This window comes from Microcebus murinus, chromosome 2 (genome assembly GCF_040939455.1).
Source record: "Microcebus murinus isolate Inina chromosome 2, M.murinus_Inina_mat1.0, whole genome shotgun sequence".
Taxonomy (NCBI): Eukaryota; Metazoa; Chordata; class Mammalia; order Primates; family Cheirogaleidae; genus Microcebus; species Microcebus murinus.
The window spans coordinates 17743924-17768028 of NC_134105.1; the positions used below are offsets into that span (position 1 = coordinate 17743924).

Genomic DNA, 24105 nt, shown 5'->3' on the forward strand with positions numbered 1-24105 from the left:
AGACATCCTCTCCAGCCTGGTCCATAGTCTCTCCAGGGTCAAAACTCATTCATTAAACAGATTTATTGAGCACCTGCTATGTGCCAGGCACTGTTCCAGGTGCTTGGATCTATCAGTGAACAAAACAAAGGGCCTTCCCTCATTGAACTTAAATTCTAGTCATGGGAGACACTTATGAATGTAAATAAGTAAATTATTTAGTATGTGTGGGTGTGATAAGTTAAAAGAATAGAGAAAAAGTGGAGCAGGGTGAAAGGAGTGGGAATGCAGCAGCAAGGAGCCGACTGAATTTCTCAGAAAGTCGTTGGGGACACTCTTGTCCAAGTGGGACTTGAACAAAGCCTTAAAGGTGGGAAGGAGCCAGCAAAGCACATAACTAAAGGGAAGCATTCCAGGCAGAGGGGCAAAGGCCCTGAGGTGGAGCACGGTTGGTGGGTTCAAGGACCAGGCAAGGAGGCCAAGTGTGTCCGTCTGTCCATCTGTCTGAAGAGGGAGGATGGTGGGCAGTGAGGACAGGGAGCTCACAGGCCTGGCCATGGGAGGCCCACAAGCCCTCAAGGACTTGGCTTTACCTTGAGTGAAATGGGGAGCCTTTTTCAGGGTTTTGAGCAGAGAATTGACATAACTGACATATTTTTAAAGGATTGATCTAGCTCTTATGTTGAGGTTAGAAGAAGGCAGACATATTATTAGAGACTATGGCAGTAACCCAGGCAAGAGATGACAGTGGTTCCGATGAGGGTGGAAGGCGTGGAGTGGGAGAGAGTGCTCCAAATCTGGGTGTATTCCAAAGACAGAGCCAGAAGATGTTGCTGAAGGATTAGACATGGAATGTGAGAGAAGGAGACATGTCAAAGATTATCCCAAGGTTTGGGCCTGAGCAATTGGAAGGGTGCTGAGTTGCAGAAGGATCAACTCAGATAAGAAAGACAATGGCAGAACAGATTTGTAGAGGAGGGGGATAGAGCAGTAGTTTAGTTTTGGACATGTGAATCTTGGGCTCCCAGATGTTAGCATTAATAAATTAATTTTTTTTTTTTTGAGACACAGTCTTGCTTTGTTGCCCAGGCTAGAGTGAGTGTTGTGGCATCAGCCTAGCTCACAGCAACCTCAAACTCCTGGGCTAAAGCAATCCTGCCGCCTCAGCCTCCCGAGTAGCTGGGACTACAGGCACGTGCCACCATGCCCGGCTAATTGTTTCTATATATATTAATTGGCCAATTAATTTCTTTCTATTTATAGTAGAGATGGGGTCTCACTCTTGCTCAGGCTGGTTTCGAACTCCTGGCCTTGAGCAATCCGCCTGCCTCGGCCTCCCAGAGAGCTAGGATTACAGGTGTGAGCCACCGTGCCCGGCCTGTTAGCTTTAATTTAAAGCCAACATCTAGTAGTTTCTAAAAGATCTGCATTTTCTCTTTCCTCTTCCTGGAGGAAGACCTACAGTATGCACTTGTGGCGGGGCTGCAAGTTTCTTCCATAAGGAACCTGGCCTCCTATTCAGTCAGGGCCTTGAGTCTGTGAACTAGCTTAGAAGTCTGGTCTGGAAATCAGCTCAGAGCTGAGAGGCTCCCTTATGACAATTCAAATTAGGCCTCTGGCCATAAGACATGGAGGTTTTTCTGTTATATAACTTAATAATATTTAATAAGCTGTTCATCTCTTTCATTCCTAGGGACACTCTGGTCAAAGACCCTTACATCCTAGTTATCCCTCCTGCTGCATGTTCCAGTGAAGGCCCCTATGACTCTGGCAGTTCAGTCCTGCCACTTGGCCTCTGCCCCTCCAGGACCCCATCATCCCCAGGGATATCAGGGAGCCATCTCAACAGTGGCCTCTTCCAATAGACCCAAGCTACAGAGGACATCCACCATAAAATGTATCAAGGATGCAGATGATGCTCTTGCTAAAGCTTTCTCAACACCTAGGTGAAGAACATATCCTCTGGGCCCCCTCAGGAAACACACTCGGCAGGTCTGGGGATATACACAACTCTGTGTGATAAATCATCTCCAACAATCCTACCTTCTAAGACCTTATGAATTTTGCCAGGGAACTGCTGGTATCTCAACCTCATTGATACAGGTCATGTTGAGCATTTATGTCAATCAATAAACAAGCAAACTATCAGAGCTACTTTTCAGCTGCAAGAGGTAACACAAATTTAGAATCTCTAATAAGGGCATTCATACCAATAAATTCAGACGGACCCAATGTCATTTTATTTCCTCCTTGATTCTACCCCAGATATACTAAACTAGGTTCTCTTAGAGGGGGAACTTAGCATCGGTTTTTTTTTTTTTTTTTTTTTTTTTTTTGAGACAGAGTCTCGCTTTGTTGTCCAGGCTAGAGTGAGTGCCGTGGCGTCAGCCTAGCTCACAGCAACCTCAGACTCCTGGGCTTGAGTGATCCTTCTGCCTCAGCCTCCCGAGTAGCTGGGACTACAGGCATGCGCCACCATGCCCGGCTAATTTTTTATATATATATCAGTTGGCCAATTAATTTCTTTCTATTTATAGTAGAGACGGGGTCTCGCTCTTGCTCAGGCTGGTTTTGAACTCCTGACCTTGAGCTATCCGCCCATCTCGGCCTCCCAAGAGCTAGGATTACAGGCGTGAGCCACAGCGCCCGGCCTTAGCATCGGTTTTGTTAACAAGCTCCCAAGGTAAATGTTTATGTAACCAACTGGAAAGGAATGGCATTTGGGAAACACTGGTCTCGTCTGCTTCCCTCCTTTATTTATTTATCTTAAAAAAAATTTTTTTTTTGGAGACAGGGTCTCACTCAGTCACCTGGGCTAGAGTGCAGTGGCATCTTCATAGCTAACTGCAACTTCAAACACCTAAGCTCAAGCGATCCTCCTGCCTTGGCCTCCCAGAAGGCTGGCATTACAGGTGTGAGCGGTGGCACCCAGCCCTCTTCCCTCCTTTTAACAGATCAGAAACCTGAGGCTCAATAGAAAAAGTGACTTGCTCCAGACGAAGAGTTAATGGCAAAGTCAGGACCAGAACTTTGGTCTTCTGACTCCTAAAGGGAATATCTACTGCTCTTCCAGGTCAGCTTTGGACAAACCTGGAGGTGTTTCGTCAGCCCCCCTGAGAAATTGCTGTGGCCATGGGTTGGGATGGTGAGCAAACAGAGGCTGCACATGTTCAGTGTTACAGGCATTGTGACAATGGCGATCCTAGTCTGAGAGAGAGTGATGTGTTTCCTTCAGGTTTATTTCAGTTGTAAGTGACTGAAAAATCAACCCAACAGGGTTAAGCTAAAAGAAAATGCATTGACTTACCCAACTGTGAAGACCATGTATAGGTTTGTTTCAGACATGACAGGTTACAGAGGTGCAAATCATCAAGATTACTTTCTGCTCTCTCCAACCCTCAATGCTATTTCCTCTCTGTTACCCCTTCCCCTGGCAGGCCTTACTCTGAAGGTTGTAATCCCAGGTTCTTGCACAGCAAGGAAGAGAATCCTTATCTTGGCAGTCCCAACAAAAGTCTCCTTGGCTAAAATTGAGTTACATGCCCATCTCTGAAGGAAATACTGTGGCTGGAGAAATGTGATAGGCTTTTTTTTAATTTTTGATATAATAATATGATAAAACTATATAACACTATATAAATAAATATAAACACTATATAAATAAAAATATATAAATAAATATATTTTTATCATATTATGGGGGTACAAATGTAAGGTTTCATATATTGCCCATGCTCCCCCTCCCACCTCGAGTCAGAGCTTCAAGCGTGACCATCCCCCAGATGGTGCACATCTTACTCATTATGTATGTATATACCCATCCCCTCCTCCCCCCTCCCACTTGCCTGACTGGGATAGGGTTTTGATACTGGCCTAGGTCAAGTGCCCCAGCCTGACTCAAGTTGCCCTGCTCTGGGAGGACAGGGACTGAGAGTGGGAGGAAAGTGGCCAAGACCAGGGTAAGGTTACCAGAGGAAAGATAAGGAATTGCAGAATGGCAAAAAACACAGATGTTCACAGGGCTAAGAAGGATGGGGAAGTCGACAGTGCTGGTGCAAAAGGTGATAATTATAATCCAGTTGTAATACTGAGGTATAATATGATATGGTGATATTGGGGATGGTGGTTATAACATGCATCCTCGGGGGTGCAGCCCTCGACTCCACGTCCTCTGGGAATTGCCCACCTCCTGTATAAAACCATGGGTAGGTCCCCACGGTTGTGGATGTTCAATATGACACAACACCCTCCTGGCCTCAGGGCCATCCTTAGAACTGGCTAGAGGGGCCCCTGCCCTTCAAAGGACCTCATATATCAAAAACACCCAAAAATAATTTATTAAAGACCCATGGGCCTCTGTCACTCAGGACCCAGTGTTCAATGCTGCACAGTGTAAGCTGTGGCCTTTGACATCTGCTCTAACTCCATTTGACCAGGGAAACACACGCTTCTCCACGTGTCTTGCCCTATGTCCTTGAAACAAAAGACTACTGTATCCAAATGCCATGAAAGCTTATGGGCTGTGCTGCTGCTGCTGCTGGACACAGACACTGTTTGGAGCCTGAGGAAGACTGAGTGGCAAAAGCACTTAGGTAAGAAAAAAGACACATTAATTATTATTATTATTATTATTTTTTTTTTTTTTTGAGACAGAACCTCCCTCTCTTGCCCGGGCTAGAGTGCCATGGCATCAGCCTAGCTCACAGCAACCTCAATTCCTGGGCTCAAGCGATCCTCCTGCCTCAGCCTCCTGAGTAGCTGGGACTACAGGTAAGTGCCACCATGCCCGGCTCATTTTTTCTATTTTAGTAGAGATGGGGTCTCACTCTTGCTGAGGCTGGTCTCGAACTCCAGAGCTCAAGTGATCCGCCCACCTTGGCCTCCCAGAATGCTAGGATTACAGGTGTGAGCCACCTCGCCTGGCCCTAAAAGACACATTAATTAACTTGTCAAATTCTTCCCCTGAAAGAGCATGAATGCTGCAGATTCGTGCCTAAGGAAATATTTTTTCCCAGCAGTGCTTGGTGTCCATTTTCTTGCTTCACTTCGTGGTCCAGTTTGTAGCATGGCACAGTTGTCCCCCCTTGTCCACATTTTCACTTTCTGTGGCTTTAGTTACCCACAGTAAACTAAACCATCGTCTGAAAATATTAAATGGAAAATTCCAGAAATAAATAATTCATAAGTTTTAAATTGGGTGCCCTTCTGAGTAGGGTGATGAAATCATATATTGTCCCTCCCTGTCCTTTCTTCATCACAAGAAGAAGCATGAGCACAGTACATTAAGATAACTAAGGCTGGGCACAGTGGCTCACGCCTGTAATCCTAGCACTTTGGAAGGCCGAGGCCGGATGATCACTTGAGGCCAGGAGTTCAAGACCAGCCTGGGCAACCGTGAGACCCTGGTCTTTACAAAACATAAAATATTAGCCAGGCATGGTGGTCTGTGCCTGAGTCCTAGCTACTTGGGAGGCTGAGGCAGGAGGATTGCTTGAGCCCAGGAGTTTGAGGTTGCAGTGACCTAGGCTAGTGCCAAGGCACTCTAGCCCAGGCTATAGAGCGAGACCCTGTCTCAAAAAAAAAAAAAAAAAGAAACAAAGAAAGAAAGAAAATAAAAAGATTTTGAGAGAGGGAGAGAGACCACATTTACATAACTTTTATTACTATAGTGTTATAATTGTTCTATTTTATTATTATTGTTCTTTATCTCTTACTGTGCCTAATTTATAAATTAAACTTTACCATAGGTATGTATATATAGAAAAAAACATAGTATATATAGGGTTGGATACTAGCTGTGGTTTCAGGCATCCACTGGGGTTTTTGAAATGTATGTCCTGCAGATAAGAGGGGACTACTGTATTTTCAACAGAAGCATAGAATGGCTGAGGAACATTCTGCAACATTAAACAATATATCTTTACTCATAAACTTGTAAATGAAGGCTAGGCATAATATGCAGGAAGCATGGTGCCAATTCTTTACTGTTACGAATCTAGGTTTGCTTTATGAGATGATGAAAACTGTGACATAAGAGATAGGGGTGTATAGAATGAGATATTAAAACATCGTAATATGTTCTGTGTTAATCATCCTTTATCATATATACTCCATTTCAATGTTTTTTAGTTTGTTTGTTTGTTTTTTTGAGACAGAGTCTCACTCTGTTGCCCTGGCAAGAGTGCCATGACATCAGCCCTAGCTCACAGCAACCTCAAACTCCTGAGCTCAAGCAATCCTACTGTCCCACCCTCCCGAGTAGCTGGGACTACAGGCATGCCCGGCTAATTTTTCCCATACATTTTTAGTTGGCCAATTAATTTATTTCTATATTTTAGTAAAGACAGAGTCTCGCTTTTACTCAAGCTGGTTTCGAACTCTTTTTTTTTTTTTTTTGAGACAGAGTCTCACTTTGTTGTCCAGGCTAGAGTGAGTGCCGTGGCGTCAGCCTAGCTCACAGCAACCTCAAACTCCTGGGCTCGAGTGATCCTTCTGCCTCAGCCTCCCAAGTAGCTGGGACTACAGGCATGCGCCACTATGCCCGGCTAATTTTATATATATATATATATCAGTTGGCCAATTAATTTCTTTCTGTTTTATAGTAGAGACTGGGTCTCGCTCTTGCTCAGGCTGGTTTTGAACTCCTGACCTTGAGCAATCCGCCCGCCTCGGCCTCCCAAGAGCTAGGATTACAGGCGTGAGCCACAGCGCCCGGCCTCAAACTCTTGACCTTGAGCAATCAGCCCGCCTCGGCCTCCCAGAGTGCTAGGATTAGAGGCATGAGCCACCATGCCCAGCCTCAATGTTTAAACATGTTATATATAATTCATTGTTCATCTCTAAATTTAAGTATCACTTGAAGAATTTTATTTTCAATTACAGATACTACTAACTCAGCAAAGCAAGGTTTCTTCCAAATTGAAATTTAAAAAAGAAAACTAAAGAAAAAGAGATTATCTAATTTGGAATTACTGTCAGTAGAATACAAATTGAGACTTGGCCGGGTGCGGTGGCTCACGCCTGTAATCCTAGCACCATGGGAGGCTGAGGCGGGCGGATTGCTCCAGGCCAGGAGTTTGTAAACCAGCCTGAGCAAGAGTGAGACCCCATCTCTGCTATAAATAGAAAGAAATTAATTGGCCAACTAATATATATAGAAAAAATTAGCTGGGCATGGTGGCACATGCCTGTAGTCCCAGCTACTTGGGAGGCTGAGGCAGGAGGATTGCTTAAGCCCAGGAGTTTGAGGTTGCTGTGAGCTAGGCTGACGCCACGGCACTCACTCTAGCCTGGGCAACAAAGCGAGACTCTATCTAAAAAAAAAAAATTGAGACTTTTGATTATAGCAACACAGTTAGTAATTTTGCTGAAATCAAGGCAAGAAAAATAAATTTTATAGAATAAAAATATAATTTGTGAATTATGCATATCTTTGTTGTCTTACTCATTCAACGCTGCTGGCCTTTTAACAAATATCCATACATGTTCAATAATTAAATTCAGTCATTTTTTATATTTTGCCAATCTTCTTTGCTTAAAAAAATCAAAACATATTTTTCAGTGTTGTCATTATGAAGGTATATTTGCAGGAAGATAGATTTCTTCTTCCATGTGTTCCCCTGTTCTCCTTAGTCTAGATTGGATGGGTTTTGTTCCTTGTAGCCAGTCTAAAGGCTCTGTCGTGAAGACAGTGGTGGACAGTGGAGATGCAGATGCTGAAGATGTGGTGGCCGAGCCTTAGACAACAAGAAATGGAGCGAGGAAGGCAGCTGGGGCTGCCCTCACTCCCAGCCTTTCCTCAGTCCCAAGGACTTGAAAGTCTGGGTGTCCTACCCTGCCAGAGCACAACAGAGGCAGGCAGTCACAAGCTCAGACTCCCGAGTCCCTGCTCTACCATCTGCAAGCTGTGTGACTGTGGGTGAGTTACTTCACCTCTCTGTGCCTGTTTCCTCCCTATAAAACTGGGATAATAATAACACCCACTTCGCATAGGGTTTTGTAAGAAGCAAGTGAGGCACTGAGTGTGAAGCACCTGGCTAGTGCCTAGCACGTGGGAAACACTCGTAGTTGGTTTGTTATTCCACCACTAGGCTATAAACTCTGTCAGAGCACAAATCCTATCCCATCCACATTGCTCGCTGGCAACACATAACTGCTCACACACAAGTGTTCAGTGGAATCTTCCTGCCTACTCCCGCGCCTGCCCCCACAGTGAGTCCTGGGCTTCTGAGAGCAGGGCTCTGCCCAGAAGCCGCGCCCCTCCCAGGCAGGGCCTGGCTATTGTTGCCCCGAGATTCTTTCCGAAACGGAAAGCCCTGAATTAGAGGATAACTGCTCTAATCCCTGCGGGGGGCCTGGCAGGCGCCCGTGCTGCCCCCCTCCCCAGCTCTTTTCCTTTCAAGGAAGCTCAGTCCCCAGGCCCTCCCTTCTCTGAGCCCCACCTTTTCTGTAAAGCCCCCTCGCGCCCCCTTTTCTCACCCTGAACCCACCTTTTCTCATCACCTCACTGAACCATCTCCTCATGAACCTCCCTCCTTCTCTGCACCCCATCTTTCCTCTAAGTCCTCCTGAGCCTTCTCCCCCCCACTTCTCCCCCCACCTTTCTCCCTCCCTTCCTCCCTCTCTGCGACCCCTTCCCTAGCCTCCTGTCCTCGCTGAGCCCCTGGCTCCAGTGGTGCTCTTGGCCTATTGCTCTGACGTCTCCCCACTCCCAACCCAATCCAAAATCCCTCCCAGGCCCAGCTCAGACACCCCTCCTCTTTGAAGCTTCCCACCCTACCCTGAGCAGGACAAATCGCCCCCCACGCTCCCCTGCTTTGTTCATTCTGGATCCCCAGTCAATAGTGGTGTCTGCCACCCAGCAGGCCTGAGAACAAACCTCGTCTGACCCATCTGCTGGCTGGCCCCAGGCACGTTGCAGGTGTTCCCAGCTGCGAGATTTAGGCCAGAGGTGTCAGGAAGGTGTTGGTGAGGGGAAAAAGCTGACCCGTCAGATGCATCTAGCATTTCCGGAGCACCTAGAGGTGCCAGGTGCCTTCTCAGCCCCCATCCTCATACCACAGGGAGCTAGGTCTCATCAGTCCTGTTGGACACGGAAGGAAACCAGAAAGCTTAAGTGTTTGTTCCAGGCCACCCAGCCAGTGCATTAGACCAGGATTGGAATCAAAGGCAGGGCTGAGGTGTGGGGGCTGCAGGCTGACAGGCGTCTCCTGTGAGACAACGTGGGTGTGGGGTATGAGGCTGGATCCCAAGGGCCTTTCTGACCCGGCTCATTCCCGACATGACCAGAGTTGCTCCCCATCCTCCCACCACCCTCTCCTGGAAGGAGCCAGTTCTGACTCAGGCCCATTCCCGATCTGAGGTGATCTGGGAATGAGGTCGGAAATAGGAAGGAAACATCCCTCAGACACAGGCCTTCCCCCTTGCCTGAGGTCCTGGCTCTAGGGCCGGAAAGAGCCACTTTCAGGCCTTCCCTGGGGACCCATGAGCAGGAGAGAGGATCCGGTTTACCGGGAGTGTGGCTGAGGCGGACGCCCCCACTGGCTCTGTCAGGGGCCCTTACCCAGAAAGCCTACCCAGCTGACCTGTCCTCCATGACCCTGCTCTGCCTGTGTCTCCTAGGACTCTGTCCACTGGCGTCCTGGGACAGGGTCCTGTTGCCCTCAGACTGGGAGCTGCTGAGACCAAGGCTGTCCAGCCATCCTCCCTGCCCCACTGAGATTCCTGGGGACAGCGCTGCATCCCGCCCCTCCGACTGGGAGCTCCTAGCGCTGGGGCTGCTGGGACTGTCTCCCCTCTCTGAGGGGAGGTGGGGTCACTTCTGACTGAAGGCTCCTGTGTGGAGGACTGCAACCCCCAGCAGACCAGAGGCTGCACCCTGAATCCCCTCTTTCTGTAGCCCAGCATCTGTCCTTGGTCTCTACAAGGGAGCTGTGCAGGGGGCCCTGCCGCCAGTCCCCCACACCCGGAAGCTGCCATAAGACCAAAGGGAAGGGGGTTGCTGCAGAGTCAGACACCGAAGCCCCATCCTCCCCCCTTGGCAGGCCAGGTTTCCTGCCATTGACAGCATCCCAGCTGGGCCCTGCCCAGCCTCCCTGTGCTTAACCCCTTCGTGACCAGATCTCAGGGCTGAAGCCTGTGCCCCCAACCTTCATCTACAAAACTAGAATGAAAGTGCCATACCATTGGATTGTTTTGAGGATGAAATCTGTTAATCTTTATATGAAGTATTTAGAACAGCCCCTAATATATAGTAATCTCTCAGTAAAAATGAGCTGTTATTGCTAATTGTGTGAGCTTGGATAAGTCCTTTCGGGTCTCTTGAGCCTCAGTCTCTTCCACTATAAATAGGGAAAATAAATTGTCCTGGGATTAACTGCAATAATGTAACTGAAAGCATTTTGTAAAGGACTGCAACAACACAACATGGAACTATCACAGACAAAAAAAGAAAGAAAAAACAACCCCCCAAAACAAACCCACCCTCTATTTAATTTTGTAATAAAAATCCCTTCCCAGGAGATGGGCCCTGGGCTTTCTGCTGGGTAGTGAGGTGGGAAGAGCGGATGGGGAGCTGGGCCTGGGCCTGTCTCCAGTTTCCTTACCCATTGAGCATGGCTGGTTATCACTACAGGGCCCCTGTCTAGGGACCTTGAGGGGTCAAAGGAGATCAGAGAACACAGAGGGGAACATGCTTTACAAACATTAACAAGTGCTAGATGGGTGGGGGAGGGACTGGGGACAGTGGCCAGCAAAGGGGGCAGGTCTTTGAACTCTGGGTGCTAGAGAGTTTATCTGCTGGGGAGAGGGGAGGAGTTCTCCAGTGGGGTAGAGCTTCACCTCAGACAGGAGGTGTCACAAAAGAGACTCTGGCAGCTCTAGGAGTCCCCAAATGGGAGCAGAGGACGAAGGGGGCCAAAGGACCCTGGCTTGGCCCCAGAATCAGCCCGTCACCACCTTCTTCCCAGCCTATCCCATTTGCCATCAGAGGACCTTGGGTAGAGGCACCTCCAATGGGCTCCTGGGTGACCTTCATGCCAAGGCTTGCTGAGACAGACTCACCCACATATTTGCAGCACCCTAGGCCACAGATTCCTGGCCTTACCCCTAGGGATAGCAGGCTCGACACCACCCAACACCCAGACCAGGACACGTCTAAACCTGCCACAGAGAGAAAAAGCAAAACGACTGGAACCCTGCTCTGCCTTCCCGTTCAGACTGTCTGAGCACTGGCCAGGCACAGAGAAGGGGCTGTCCCCACATGAGCAGTACCCCCACCCCAGACCTTTGGAGGAAGCATGAGGATCAAGAGCCCTCCTTTGGGGTGCTGGCTCTGCTACAACCCTGGGATGCCTCCTTGGCAAATCACTGAACCCAGCAGGGCCTGTTTGGTTCTGTTAAAATAAAGGAGCTGGACCCGGCTTATAGGTCCTTAGTGCTGACAGAGTATGATCAGGAAGGAGTTAACCGAGGCCTGACTCTGGGTCAGGAAGGGTTAACCTGGGGGGTTGGGGGTGGAGGCTGTCCCTGCTTTTCCTGTGGAGAGTGAGGTTTGGCTGCCACCAAAGTTACTTCTAGTCCCTGCTGTCCCTCCTGCCCTCAGTCTGGACCTGCCCAGGGACCCCTGCAATTCAGCCTCCCCACGCAGAAGTGAGTGCATCCTGAGCCCAGAGCTGGGGTGGGAGGGGACCCAGGGGCCCAAGGACAGGGAGGCTGGTGCCAAGCCACTGAGCCTAGGAGACAGCCCACTCGAGAGAGCCGAAGCTTTGGGCAGCGTTGGGACCACTAACTCCAGGACTGGGAGAAGGTGGGCAGAGGGGTGGCGAGCCTGAGGACTGTTGCCAGGCTTCTAGGGGGGGACGTCTGCGGCTGGGCACCCAGGCCAGCCCAGAAGGCAGGGAGGAGACAGTGGATGGTAGACTATTTTGGTCCTTGTGTTTAGGGACTTTTTATAGTCTCCCTGCTCAGAGCTGGGGAGGAGGGAACAGAGGGCACTTTAAAGTCAAACATAGTGCCCTTCTGGGACCTTGGAACCTGACCCACTGCCCAGTGTAGTCCCTGGGAGGCAGGGAGGGAACACTGCTAGGCTCTCCTTGCTGCCTGGGTTCCCAGTCCCCAACTGCCTCTGGGCAGACTTACACTAGATGTACTTATGCTAGACTAGACATACACTAGATGGTGGAGTCAGTGTGGGCTGGGGTTGGGGAGGGTCTCTGCCCCAAGCCCTCTCATAGCCCCTTCCCCACATCCCTGGCTAATTCTGTTTCTTTGTTGCCTCCAGATCCAAGGTCCCTTCAGCCCCCAGAACTTGGAAGGAAGGGGGAGATGGGGGGAGGGGGGAGACACGTGGGTGGCCCCTTCTGTTACTACCAAGGGAACTGTCAGCTCTTGATTTACAACCCCTCCTGGCCCCTTTCCCCAGCAGAAGCGAGGTGAAGGGTCAGAGGTCTCAAGATGAAAAAGGGGCAAGAAGCCTGAGGGCAGATTTCTGGGAGTGCAGGTTACTGGGAAGAATTAGTGGAAGAAACTTTTTAGCAAGGCAAGGGCCCATTTCTAACATAAATTGCTTGGTTTTTATAGCAGTAGGAATAGAAGCAACATATCAGAGGAAAGTTCTGATAGGCAAGTGAGCGATCCAGTCCGAACTAGATCTGGACTGCAAGGCAAGAGACCTGAGTTCCAGTGTGGGGCCCTAACTCTCCTTGTGACTGCGCATGCCCCTCCTCTCTAGGCCAGTTTCCTCCTCTATGAAATGGAAATGCAGAGGTTAGACTAGGTGATGTTTACAGTTTGGCCTTCTAGAATCTCCTTGGTGAGGGCACAGACTGCCTGGCAGTAGCTAGCTGTCATGGCCTGGGGACCACCTCCCTCTCCTTCCCAGATGGCCCTGCTTGGCCTGGGTGGGGCAGTTGGCAGCAATTACTGGAGGCTTCTACCCTGTGGTTATATCCCTGACCTCGGTGTTTGGGGGCGGGAAGGGTGGGCCCTGCTGGAGCCAGCCTGTGGCTGGGAGCCTCCTTGTCTTGGGCTCAAAGCTGCTGGGTTGGGAAGAGGTATTTTTTCCGGTTAAGGCCACTTTCGAGAATTGGGCCGGGACCAGCCCTATTTCCTTTTCCAAGTGTCCTGCTTACCCGTGTCTGCTTGCATGACCCTGTGGCCAGACTAGGGCACCCTCAAAGGGCATATATTTCATCGTGGCCAGGGAGCCCCCACTCATGTCTCTGAAGGATGGGAGAGGGGATGGCATGAGCCTTTGCTCCCTGGACATGGCACCAGCTGACTTGGATGTGGGAGGGGTGGCTGACTGATCCCAAACCCAGGCATGCCTGCAGAAGAGGGCCAGGGACATCTCCTACCCTCTCCCTGACCGTTCCTCTCTCCCTGCAGGCCCCACAGAGCCCAAGCCTATTGCACTTGGCTCCTTGGCTAGCTACATACCTCCAGCGGCTTATGGGGCACTGTCCTGCCCGGCTCTGCTAAGATGCTCCTGGCCTCTCCCTCCACCCCTTCCAGGGGACGGACCCCCAGCGCGGTGGAGAGGCTGGAGGCGGACAAAGCCAAGTATGTCAAGACGCATCAGCTGATAGCGCGGCGACAGGAGCCAGCCCTGCGCGGGGGTCCTGGGCCGCTCACCCCGCACCCCTACAATGAGCTGGGGCCCTCTGCATCGCCCAGGACGCCCAGGCCCGCCCGCCGGGGCAGCGGCAGAAAGCTACCAAGGCCTGACTCCCTCATTTTCTACCGCCAGAAGCGGGACTGCAAGGCTTCAGTGAACAAGGAGAACGCCAAAGGCCAGGGACTGGTGCGGCGCCTCTTCCTGGGCGCCCCCCGGGACGCCGCCCCGAGCAGCCCGGGCCCAACAGAGAGACCTGCGGTTCCTGGGGGTTGGGCTGCGCCTCAAGATGACGCGGAAGCGGCGGGAAAGCGGGCGCTGTGCCCCACGTGCTCGCTGCCCCTGTCGGAGAAGGAGCGCTTCTTCAACTACTGCGGCCTGGAGCGCGCGCTGGTGGAGGTGCTGGGCGCCGAGCGCTTCTCTCCGCAGAGCTGGGGCGCCGACACCAGCCCGCAAGCCGCAACTTCCCCGCCGCTGGGCTCTGGGGACGCCAGTGACTGGACATCCAGCGACGGGGACGCGGGCGGCCCGGACTGCGCAGGCGGCGGCGGCGGCTCGGAGGCAGCGGGCTCGGCGCGGGACGGTCGCCCGGCGGTGTCGGTGGTGGAGCGCAACGCGCGCGTCATCCAGTGGTTGTACGGCTGCCAGCGCGCCCGCGGCCCGCCGCGCGAGTCCGAGGTGTGACCGCGGCCACTCGGGAGCCGGCTCCCGGGAAGTCTGGCGGGCAGGGTTGGGCTGGGCTCCGCAGGGCGCCTTTTGCGCAAGCGCCTCCCTCTGGAACTCAATTTCCCCATCGGAACCTTGGGGAGATGGAACAAGATGATCCCGAAGGCCCTTCCCAGCGCATGCAGCGGAGGGGGAGAGGGCCTTGTGGCCCCTGTGGAGGCCAGGGCTGGGGAGTGATGTCTGGGGTGGGAGCTGAGCAAACCCGCTGAATAAAGTTGACACGTATTTCAATGGGGCGTGAGTTTGAATTCGGGAGATGTTGAGGAAGGGGGTGAACGGGTTTGCGTGGGTTTTGGAGCGTGTGACCCTGGGCAAGCACTTAACCTCACTGGAGGGAGCTGCACCCCTTGGTTATTAAAGGGAGAAAATAAAAGTATTTGGAAGTAGTTGTAACGTGCCCTGCATATAGGAAGTGCTCAATAAACGGTAGCCGCTTTGACTACCGAATTAGCACTAACATCATTGTGATCACGTTCTCCACCGACTCCCAAATGGACCCAAACTAGCTAGGAGCTGGGAATAGCGCGTTTGGCAAGTCCTAGGAGGAATCTACTCCAAAAATCTGGGGCCCACCGACCCTTGAAAGGCCTCCATTTTTCGGAGCCTTGCTACCCCCTTGTGGTCACTCGGTATGAAGGAGGATCCGACACTAAGGACATTAAAAGGGACCACCCTTTGACCAGAATTTTGCCAGCCCCCAGCTTCACAACCTGCCACTGACTCCCTTTCCCTCAAGGACACACAGGTCACCTGTTTCTCTCACATGTTCCCACCTCTAAGGCTTTGTCCACGCACCTCTCCCTTTCCTGGTTACCTTTCCCTTTCTCTCCACGCATCCTTCTAAGATTACATGTATTCTTCGAGAAGCCTTTCTGAATCCCCAGTCGGCCTCATCTCCTCTGAGCTCCCACGTGAGGCCCTACCTTGGCGCCTCAATTTGTCACCTTGCGTGGGACTCTCTGGTAGTTTAATAAGTTCTCTCATTAGTCTCTTTGCTTAGTATAGGGACTGTGCACATAGTAGGGCCCCAGGCAACGTTGTTGGATTAAATGAGGCTGGATAGGGCAATGAAACCGGTCCTCCGGGGCTGCCCAGCTTCCTGGAAAGTTGTACCTTAAATCTAACACAGTCCTTCCTGATACCTGGGCTGTGTCTGGTCATTTCCTTCCCACGCCCCGGGTATGTTTGTGGGCCAAGAAAGCGAGGGCCCCTCCAGCTGGACCCTGCCTGAGGTCTCCCACCAAAAAAGCAGCCTTTCCTGATGTCCGGACAAAAGCACGCGGTGGCACGGGGTGTCGGGCCAGGGGTTTTTATGAGGGGAAGGGAGGAGCGGGCGTCCAGTTCGGCCTGCCGGCTAGTCGCCCTTGGACGCGGCTTTCACCCTCATCTCGGCCAGTTTGTGGGTGAGGAAGCCCCACTTGAAGCCAGCCGCCGGGTCAGCCTCCCGCAGCTCCGGGGGCTCAGCAGCTTCCTCCGCGGCCTCGTCCCGGGGCTCAGGGTCCGGCTCCGCAGTGGGTTCGGCGCCGCGCAGCATGGACGCCGCCGCCGCCTGCTGCTGCTGCCACCTGCTGGCGAACGCGTCCCAGAATCCCGGCCCGCGCGGCTCCGCCGCTGCCGCCTGCGAGGGGGGCCGCGCCGCCAGCGGGCTGCGGGAGACGGGCGGGTCAGGGGCGGGGCCGAGCAGCCCCGAGAGGAACCAAGGGGAGCGGGCGCCGCCGAGGGCCGAGTAGGGGTCCAGGGGAGCCGGGTCAGGCCGGGGGCTGCGGTGCGGAACCGGGTCAAGTGACTAGGCCCGGGGAGCGAGGGGTCGGGTCAGGGCCTGGAGGCAAGGGGAGGGCTCAGAGGCGCGGGGAAGTGGGGCTGGGAGGGACACAGTCAGGGGATTAGGGCGGTGGGGCGAAGCCGTTGGTGAGAAACTGGAGGCGGCGGGTCTGGGAAACTGGGGGAGGAGCCCTGGAGGGGGCGGGGCCCCAGGATGCCTGGGAGAGCGGGGGTGGGGGTGGGGGTGGGGGTGGGGGTTGGGGTACTCAGATCCCACGGGAGGGAAGCCTTCGGGAAGAGGAGGGGCAGGGACCTGGGGTTGAGAGAAGAGGGGAAAACCCAGACTAAAGGCTTAGGGGAGACGGAAACTGGGCCAGTGGATGGCGGTGGGTGGCAGATGTGGGGGGAAGGGCAGTGAAGCAGGGGTGATGAGGCTTACAGTGGGAGCCTCAAATCTGGGGAGAACTGGGAGGGAGAGAGGATGCGTGTGGGGAGGAGGAAAGGAAACGGGTAGGAGAGATGAAAGGGGGGCCCTAGGAGAAAGGAAGAAGTTGGGGGGGAGTGTGACTGGCTGGATGAAAGAGCAGAAAAGGAGTGTGAGCAAGGAGGGAGACTGAGGTCCTGAGTCTGAACCCTAATCTTTAACATAAAAGAGCGTCTAAAATCGTGGTTCTCAAACTAGTGTTCCTCAGGGAACTTGTGAAAATAGAGATAGATCAGCAGGCCTTGGCCCACACCAGCTGAATCGGAATCTGAAGGAAGATCCGGGGATTTGTGCTTGTCACAAGCTCCCTTGGTGGATAAGGGGTTAGACAATGTTTGGGAACCACTGATCTGGGTCCCCTTTGGTTTTTTTTTTTTTTTTTTTCTTATTTCTTTGGGTCCCCTTTGTTGTAAACACCTAAAGGTATTCTCCTCTGTCCCCTGGTTCTAGGGAGATAGCCCCTCCCAAGCGGGTGGGGAGAGAGAGCCCATAAATACCTTCTAGCACCTCAATCCCAACAGCTGGTAGATATCTCCTGGGCTCTAACCTAATCTCCCAGATATGCTGGTTTGGCCTCTTTCCTACTGACAGGAAACAGAAACAGCATGGAGCTGTCCCTCCCCAGCCCTCTGTGGTCAGAAAGACAAATAGGCCGGGCGCGGTGGCTCACGCCTGTAATCCTAGCACTCTGGGAGGCCGAGGCGGGTGGATTGCTCGAGGTCAGGAGTTCAAAACCAGCCTGAACAAGAGTGAGACCCCGTCTCTACTATAAATAGAAAGAAAATTAATTGGCCAACTAATACATACAGAAAAAATTAGCCGGGCATGGTGGCGCATGCCTGTAGTCCCAGCTACTCGGGAGGCTGAGGCAGTAGGATCGCTTGAGCCCAGGAGTGTGAGGTTGCTGTGAGCTAGGCTGCCGCCATGGCACTCACTCTAGCCTGGGCAACAAAGTCAGACTCTGTCTCAAAAAAAAAAAAAAAAAAAAAAAGAAAGACAAACAGACCAGAAGGAAAGGACATGGCAGAAGGGAGACCCCAGGCCCCTTCCAGAACCACCCCAAACACACACACACATACTGGTCAGCACAGGGCTCCGGTGGCAGAAGCTTGTCCTCATCTTCTTTGTTAAACAGAGATGACATTGTCAGCCAACCTTTCACCCCGACCCCCTGAACCTGAGAGGGGTGGGTGGAAGTCAGGGAAGGGTCTATGCACAACCTCCTGGGACTCCATAGCAGCCTGTGCCAGGATCCCCAGGACTGAGGTGGAAGAAGGGAGAACTCACCCGGCGGGCCAGCTGTGACATGGCATTGGACGCCTCCTCGGTTGGTTCTGTCTTCTCAGACTCCACTAATGCTGGGTTCTCCCTCTGGGACACAAGACCCCCACCCAGTGTGAGAGAAGCCCCAGAGGACCTCCTTCCCCCACTGCTAGCCCAGTACACACAGACCAGGCACCCCAAACCCTACAGAACTAAACACATACCTGCACACCTCACACCTCCACAAAGGCACATGTGAATGCCTACAGGTATATACCTCTGCACAAAGCTACCAGTCACATACACATACCTGTATAGTGAATCCCCGCGACACCCTTGAGCGCGGGGACTTGCCCACCCACAGACACATCCATACACACCCAAAAACACAAGGATATACATGCTGATGTAGACACACACCTGTACATAAGCATGCCTCCATATGGCTACAGCTTTTCACCTGTACACAAATGTATGTGCTGTGAGGCACCTACACAAGGACATTCACACAGTTATACCATTCTCACCTGTGCACTTATACAACTGCAGACAGCTGTAGAGAGGCCCACCCACAGCACACAAAACCTCTCTACCCATCCACAGACACCCAAACACATATACCATACTAACAGAACGCCTGCAAATGCCTACAGAGAGGCACGCAGGCATAAACTCCTGCCCAAAATGTTCACACTTGCACATACACCTTCACTGGGGATTCCACACAGACGCCCATCCCAGCACTCACCCAGACACTTCGACACAAGCCTAGCCTTGGACACCAACCTGTCTAGATATATATTTATTCATACATACGCCTGTGATTTATGTGCCCCTGCCACATCTGTTTGTATAACTGCCACTTATCACAGTCTCTAGACATAAGACCATTCCCAGTTTTTAGAGACAGGGTCTCACTCTGTCCCTCAGGCAGGAATACAGTGATATGATCGTAGATCACTGCTACCTTGAATTCCTAGGCTCAAGTGATCTTCCTGTCTCGGCCTCCCAAATCTTTGGGACTACAGGTGTGCACCACCATGCCTGGCTAATTAAAAAAAATTTTTTTGTAGAGATGGGGTCTCACTATATTGCCCTGGCTGGTCTCAAACTCCTGGCCTAAAGTGATCCTCTCACCTCAGCCTCCTGAGTTGCTGGTGCAAGCCACCATGCTGCCTTTTTTTGGTTTTCTTAATGTCAGAACAAAGCATGCTCTAAGTACAGCTTTGATCTGATGCTGCTGTAGTGACCTTCAGAGGACAAGTGCCACTTCCCCTACCTCCATTAACAGGGGGCTCAATCCCTCACTCCCATTTCTGCTCAGCTCTGCCCATTAGAAAGTTGTGCCAACCTAAGTATATCCCGTGTGGCTACTGCCCACTGGTCCTAAAAGAATCTCTTCCATGGGCAGCCTTGGATCTTTGGAGACAGTGACCACTCGTCCCATGGCCCCAGGTCTTCTATTCTTCAGTTTCCTTGAATACATCTGTGTGGAATCCCCAGTGAAGGTGTATGTGCAAGTGTGAACATTTTGGGCAGGAGTTTATGCCTGCGTGCCTCTCTGTAGGCATTTGCAGGCGTTCTGTTAGTATGGTATATGTGTTTGGGTATCTGTGGATGGGTAGAGAGGTTTTGTGTGCTGTGGGTGGGCCTCTCTACAGCTGTCTGCAGTTGTATAAGTGCACAGGTGAGAATGGTATAACTGTGTGAATGTCCTTGTGTAGGTGCCTCACAGCACCTGGCTTTCTGACACTGCACAATGCTCTACTGTCCCTGAGTGTGCCAATGGCTTCTGCATAAATATACCCCCCCATTTCAGAGCCCATCTCATGCCCCACTTTGTAACTCTCACTCCTGCTGTCCTTCTGCCCATGCCCCACCCAGCACTCACGGATGGTACCCACCTCCTCTGTCAGGTCCTCCTCAGATTCCCCACTCAGGGTCTGTAGCACTTTGGACTTATAGGTTTTCCAAAAGGCCTGGTTCATGGCTGCTGGGGCAAGGGGCCTGGCACCGAGGCACAGGAAGGTGGTGGCTCAGTGGGCACCAGTGGGTCTGGCTCTAGGAACTTGGTGAGGCCAAGAGCCTGTTCCAGGGATCAGGTGACTTCATTAAAGATGCACCAGACTCCCTAGCTGGCACAGTGCCCAGCAGGTGAACCCGATCCAAAGGAGTCTGGGGTGGGGGCGGATAGAGCAGGCTTTCACCACTTCAGTCCCTCGTCTTGACCCATATTGGTCGAAAATAATGAAGGCATTTCTCTAAGAGAGGCCTCCTCCCTAGGCCTAGGAGTACTTGAGTTTGCTGATCCCTTAGAATGGCTTCAGAAAAATCCTCTTCTGTTCACAAAAATCCTTAGGTCTAGGAGCTACACTGAAGCCCCTGTGACTAGCCAAAGCAGCTGTGCCCAACCCTGTGTCCACTCAGCCTCGGTGAACTGGAGTGGGAAGGTCCCCAGGGCCCCAGTCGGCACCCTGGGCTTACATTTCACTGCTTTGTCTGGGCTGGAAACTGATTCCTCTCCCCAGGGATGCACGTGCCTGTCTCCCTATTTCCTGGCAACAGATTCCAAAAAGCTAGAGCCCCTGAATTATTGCTGAGCTCCTCTGGTCCCTTCTAGTGGAGTTGGCTCTGGCCAGCCTCGGAGGCACCAGGCTCTGGCTAATGGGGAAAAGCCCGCTGGCCCTCTCCCGACTCTGAGCACACAACAGGCTGTCTCTCTGCCGTTGCTGCCAGCCCACCCCTGGGATTCCAGGGCTCCGAGAAAGGAAGCAAAGACGGAGAGGTCCTTCTATAAGCACCTCCTCTTCTTGTGAGAGGAGCTGACCCCTCTTAATTCTGACAGGACGTCTGTGCACCGCGATCGCCGGGAGGAACACCCTGCCTCACGGATTTGGCCTGGGGGTGGATGGAGGATGGAGACTCGAGGGAATAACTGGGCAGCCGGGAGAAGTGGTGAGGAGTTTGTCAGGAACTGGAGATATCTCGGGGAGCCCTGCTGCGGCTGGGATTCCAAACTCATTCACTCTCAGTCATTTATTCATTTATTCACGTCACAGACATTTATCAGCGCCTTCCAGAGATGTTTAAAGCGTCCCATCCCCACCGCGGAGTCTAAGGTCTGGGAACTAGGAAGGGATGACAGGCCCTGGAGCAGGCAGGACAGCGGCGCAGTCACGAAACCCCCAGTCGCCCCACACTGCCGCTCCCCAGCCAACGTCCGCGCGGCCGCGCCCTCCCGCGGGCAAACTTTGCCAGGCAGCGCCGCGAGCTCGGACACTGAGGGCCGCGGGCGCCTGGGGGCGCTCAAGCCGCTGGCCGAGAGAGTGACGTCATCAGAGGCGGTCGGGCCGAGCCTGGCGCGCCCCCCAGCGACGCGTGACGTCGTTGAGCAGTCCGGAAGCTCCCGCACGTGTGCTCTTTTCTCTGCTCCCGGCGGGTTGGCCAGGCTGTCACCCGCCATGGGTCGCTCCCGCCGGACAGGCGCGCACCGAGCGCACTCCCTAGCCCGCCAGATGAAGGCGAAGCGGCGGCGGCCGGACCTGGATGAGATTCACCGCGAGCTGCGGCCGCAGGGTCCCGCACGTTCCCTGCCGGACCGGGCCGCCGAGCCCGACCCAGACCTGCCAGGGGGAGGCCTGCATCGCTGCCTGGCCTGCGCGTGAGTCTGGGCCGGGCCTGGCTTGGAGGAGGGTCTGAGGTATGGGCTGGGAGATGTGAGGCCCGAGCCCCGGGGACCTCTTGGGATCCCTAGGTCTGCCCGCTTCCCATTCCTTGAGGCCAGGATCCTGGCGTCAGGGAACGAGCCTAGAGTCAGGGAGATAGGCATACCTAAGAGACGTCACCTCCTCACTCTCTTCCTCACCCTCATCCCTACAGGAGATACTTCATCGATTCTGCCACCCTGAAGACCCACTTCCGATCGAAAGACCACAAGAAAAGGTATGAAGGAGTAAGGAAGATTGATGGATGTTTGCTCCACAGGCAAGTCTTGCACCTGGTCAGCTCCCAACTCCTACTCTTCTTTCCCTCAGGCTGAAGCAGCTGAGTGTCGAGCCCTACAGTCAGGAAGAGGCCGAGAGGGCAGCGGGTATGGGTTCCTATGTTCCACCTAAGCTGCTTGCAGTGCCCACAGAAGTGTCCACTGAGGTCCCTGAGATGGACACATCCACCTGACATGGTCTGGGGATGCAGGGCAGTGGAGCTGCCCATGGACAGTGATGTACGGACTAGGCTGGGAGAGTGTGCCAGCTTCTTTTGGCCCTGGGTTTGGGGAGTGGATGGCCTCTTCTGGGTGTCCTGCCCCCAATAAAGAAACTGGACAAAGGGGGCTCGCCTCTGACTTTCTAACTTCCAGGCCACTGCTCCAAACTCCTGCCCTGTAAGGGTTTCTCTACTACTTCATATGTATAGGCCCTGGGTGTCTATTCCCCACTTGGTCCAGCTTTGGAACCTGCATCCCTGCATCCCTCTGGGATCCATGCATTCCTGCATTCCTTCTGAGATCCTAGTATCTGATTCAAAGCCCCCAGACGAAACCCAAGTGCAGTGTGGAGTAGGGGAGTAGGGCCAGATTTATTCTGGCCTACTCCAGTGAAGGCACAGACTGATCCCCAGAAAAGAAGCAGACTCCTGAGATTACAGCCTCCTCCCCGAATCACTTACCCCCAGGGCCCAGGTGAGAGGCTCCCTGATGCGTCATGGGGCCTGTGGTGGCCGCCGCCGCTGCCCTACCATCTTCCAGACAGCATAGCAGGAGCCGCCCAGCCCGAGGACAGCCAGCAGTGTAGCCACAACCCCAGCCAGCGGACTCCGGGGCTCTGCCTTGAGCTCCCCAGCTATCTGCATCTGGGGGTGCACAGGGGGTGCGCCTGAGGGGTCGTTGAGACTTCCAGGAAGGTGGGGAGTGGGAAAGGGCTGAGAAGCTGCAGCGAGGTGAAGGAGACATGGACACCATTGTGCCCCAGGGAGATTCCACCCCAATCCTCTCGCTTCACTGCCCATCTGGGCCCTGGCTGCTCAGGCGGCAGGGAACGTGACAGCCTGGCTGTTGGGGGTGTCAAACCAGGCATGGTAGGGGGCGGAAGGGGTCAGTAGTGCCAGAAGCCACCCGTCAGGGGTACTTACCTGTAGCACCCGGAAATAGCCAGGGGTCAAACGTCGAAATCGCATGGTGGGGGGCACTGGTCTTCCTGGCGGCCTGTAGGGTCGGAGCGGACATGAAGACCATTGGTGTTCGTGGTACCAAGAAGTGGAAATCAGGCTATAGGGGTCCCTGACTTCCTGTATCAGGCTATAGGGGTCCCTGATTTCCAGGAGACCCATTCGTTCAGAGGATGCTCACCCGTGCCTGCCCGCCCAGGTCTGGCAGGGGGCGGGGCAGCTGGTCCTTTAAATCTGGTCCCTTCCCCCACTGCCTGCCGTCCTGCCAGCCTTAGAAGCAGCTGTCAAGAGGGATCAGCATCAGGCCTGAGCAGCACCTCCCCCATCCACCAGGGTGACCAAGCTGGGTAGGCAGGAGAGGCTTTGGCTGGCAGCACTCAGGAGTCCCCTGCCTGGACCAGGTACTGGGCGGGCCTCCCTCAACCCTGGTCCAGGCTCTGTCCCTACCGTAGATGATTGGGTGCCACCAATCAGCATTCAGCAAAGGAGGGGGAGGGACCCTTGTTGGCCTTACTCTCAACAGTACACCTTTTTTACTTGGTTTCTATGAGATCAACCTCCCCTACCTTGAGGGAGGGCTCATTTCATCTCTTTCCCCAAGTTCCTGTAGGGACTTCTGTACTCAGCTTGGGGACAATAATAAACAGAGATTTGCATATACCAATTAACCCATTGCCAACTAGAAAAAAAATTTTTCCCCTGGGACCATGATGTTTTGTTTAAATAAAATTTGTATTATGTATAGGGCCATGCTGTTTTGTTAGGAAAATAGAATAAAAACTTCGAAGCCTGGGTGGGGTGACATGCCTCTGTAATCCTTGCATTTTGGGAGGCTGAGGCGGGAGGATTGCTTGAGGCCTAGGAGTTCAAGACCAGCCTGGGCAATAGACCCCTTCTCTGAAAAAAAAAAAAAAAAGTTGAAAATAAAACAATCCTTTCTAATTTTATGAAAGATTTGTTATTTTTGTTTTCTGTGTGTAAGTTATATGCAACTCACATGGTGCTAGAATCAGTTTTTACACTGCACACCAATTGAGTTATATGTGACTCACAACATACTGAATTTGTTTCAGAGAATTGAGTCTTCATATGCTTCATGAGGCCCCAGGCTCACGAC

At 52.8% G+C, this 24105-nt stretch overlaps 4 protein-coding genes across 4 annotated transcripts; 2 read left to right on the top strand and 2 right to left on the bottom strand.

Moving 5' to 3' along the window:
- Positions 1-11525: 11525 nt before the first annotated feature.
- On the top strand, positions 11526-14548 carry FAM110D (family with sequence similarity 110 member D). Its single transcript, XM_012750547.2, has 2 exons — positions 11526-11628; positions 13366-14548. Exon 2 carries the CDS (start codon positions 13460-13462, stop codon positions 14273-14275), a length of 816 nt encoding a protein of 271 aa, XP_012606001.1. The 5' UTR covers positions 11526-11628; positions 13366-13459; the 3' UTR covers positions 14276-14548.
- Positions 14549-15610: 1062 nt separating this feature from the next.
- Positions 15611-20264, bottom strand: C2H1orf232 (chromosome 2 C1orf232 homolog). The gene is made up of 4 exons (XM_012750542.3): positions 19730-20264; positions 17850-17933; positions 17642-17739; positions 15611-15963 (listed from the first exon to the last, which is right to left on the bottom strand). Exons 1-4 carry the CDS (start codon positions 19811-19813, stop codon positions 15672-15674), a joined length of 558 nt encoding a protein of 185 aa, XP_012605996.1. The 5' UTR covers positions 19814-20264; the 3' UTR covers positions 15611-15671.
- A 907-nt stretch (positions 20265-21171) lies between these two features.
- On the top strand, positions 21172-22154 carry ZNF593 (zinc finger protein 593). The gene is made up of 3 exons (XM_012750541.3): positions 21172-21486; positions 21705-21767; positions 21860-22154. Exons 1-3 carry the CDS (start codon positions 21287-21289, stop codon positions 21999-22001), a joined length of 405 nt encoding a protein of 134 aa, XP_012605995.1. The 5' UTR covers positions 21172-21286; the 3' UTR covers positions 22002-22154.
- Positions 22155-22516: 362 nt separating this feature from the next.
- ZNF593OS (ZNF593 opposite strand) lies at positions 22517-22673 on the bottom strand. Its single transcript, XM_076010097.1, has one exon. The coding sequence runs from the start codon at positions 22671-22673 to the stop codon at positions 22524-22526; it is 150 nt and encodes a 49-aa protein (XP_075866212.1). The 3' UTR covers positions 22517-22523.
- Between the last annotated feature and the right edge of the window lie 1432 nt (positions 22674-24105).

Bases quoted from the DNA above. Each gene is read 5' to 3' on its own strand.
- FAM110D (XM_012750547.2), top strand. From the start codon at position 13,460: ATGCTCCTGGCCTCTCCCTCCACCCCTTCCAGGGGACGGACCCCCAGC.
- C2H1orf232 (XM_012750542.3), bottom strand. From the start codon at position 19,813: ATGAACCAGGCCTTTTGGAAAACCTATAAGTCCAAAGTGCTACAGACC. The intron at 17,740-17,849 runs GTGAGTTCTCCC...CACCCCTCTCAG, and splicing joins TGTCACAGCTGGCCCGCCGG to GTTCAGGGGGTCGGGGTGAA. The intron at 15,964-17,641 runs GTATGTGTGTGT...CGTCTCCCGCAG, and splicing joins CCGGAGCCCTGTGCTGACCA to CCCGCTGGCGGCGCGGCCCC.
- ZNF593 (XM_012750541.3), top strand. From the start codon at position 21,287: ATGGGTCGCTCCCGCCGGACAGGCGCGCACCGAGCGCACTCCCTAGCC. The intron at 21,487-21,704 runs GTGAGTCTGGGC...TCATCCCTACAG, and splicing joins CATCGCTGCCTGGCCTGCGC to GAGATACTTCATCGATTCTG. The intron at 21,768-21,859 runs GTATGAAGGAGT...TCTTTCCCTCAG, and splicing joins TCGAAAGACCACAAGAAAAG to GCTGAAGCAGCTGAGTGTCG.
- ZNF593OS (XM_076010097.1), bottom strand. From the start codon at position 22,673: ATGCAGATAGCTGGGGAGCTCAAGGCAGAGCCCCGGAGTCCGCTGGCT.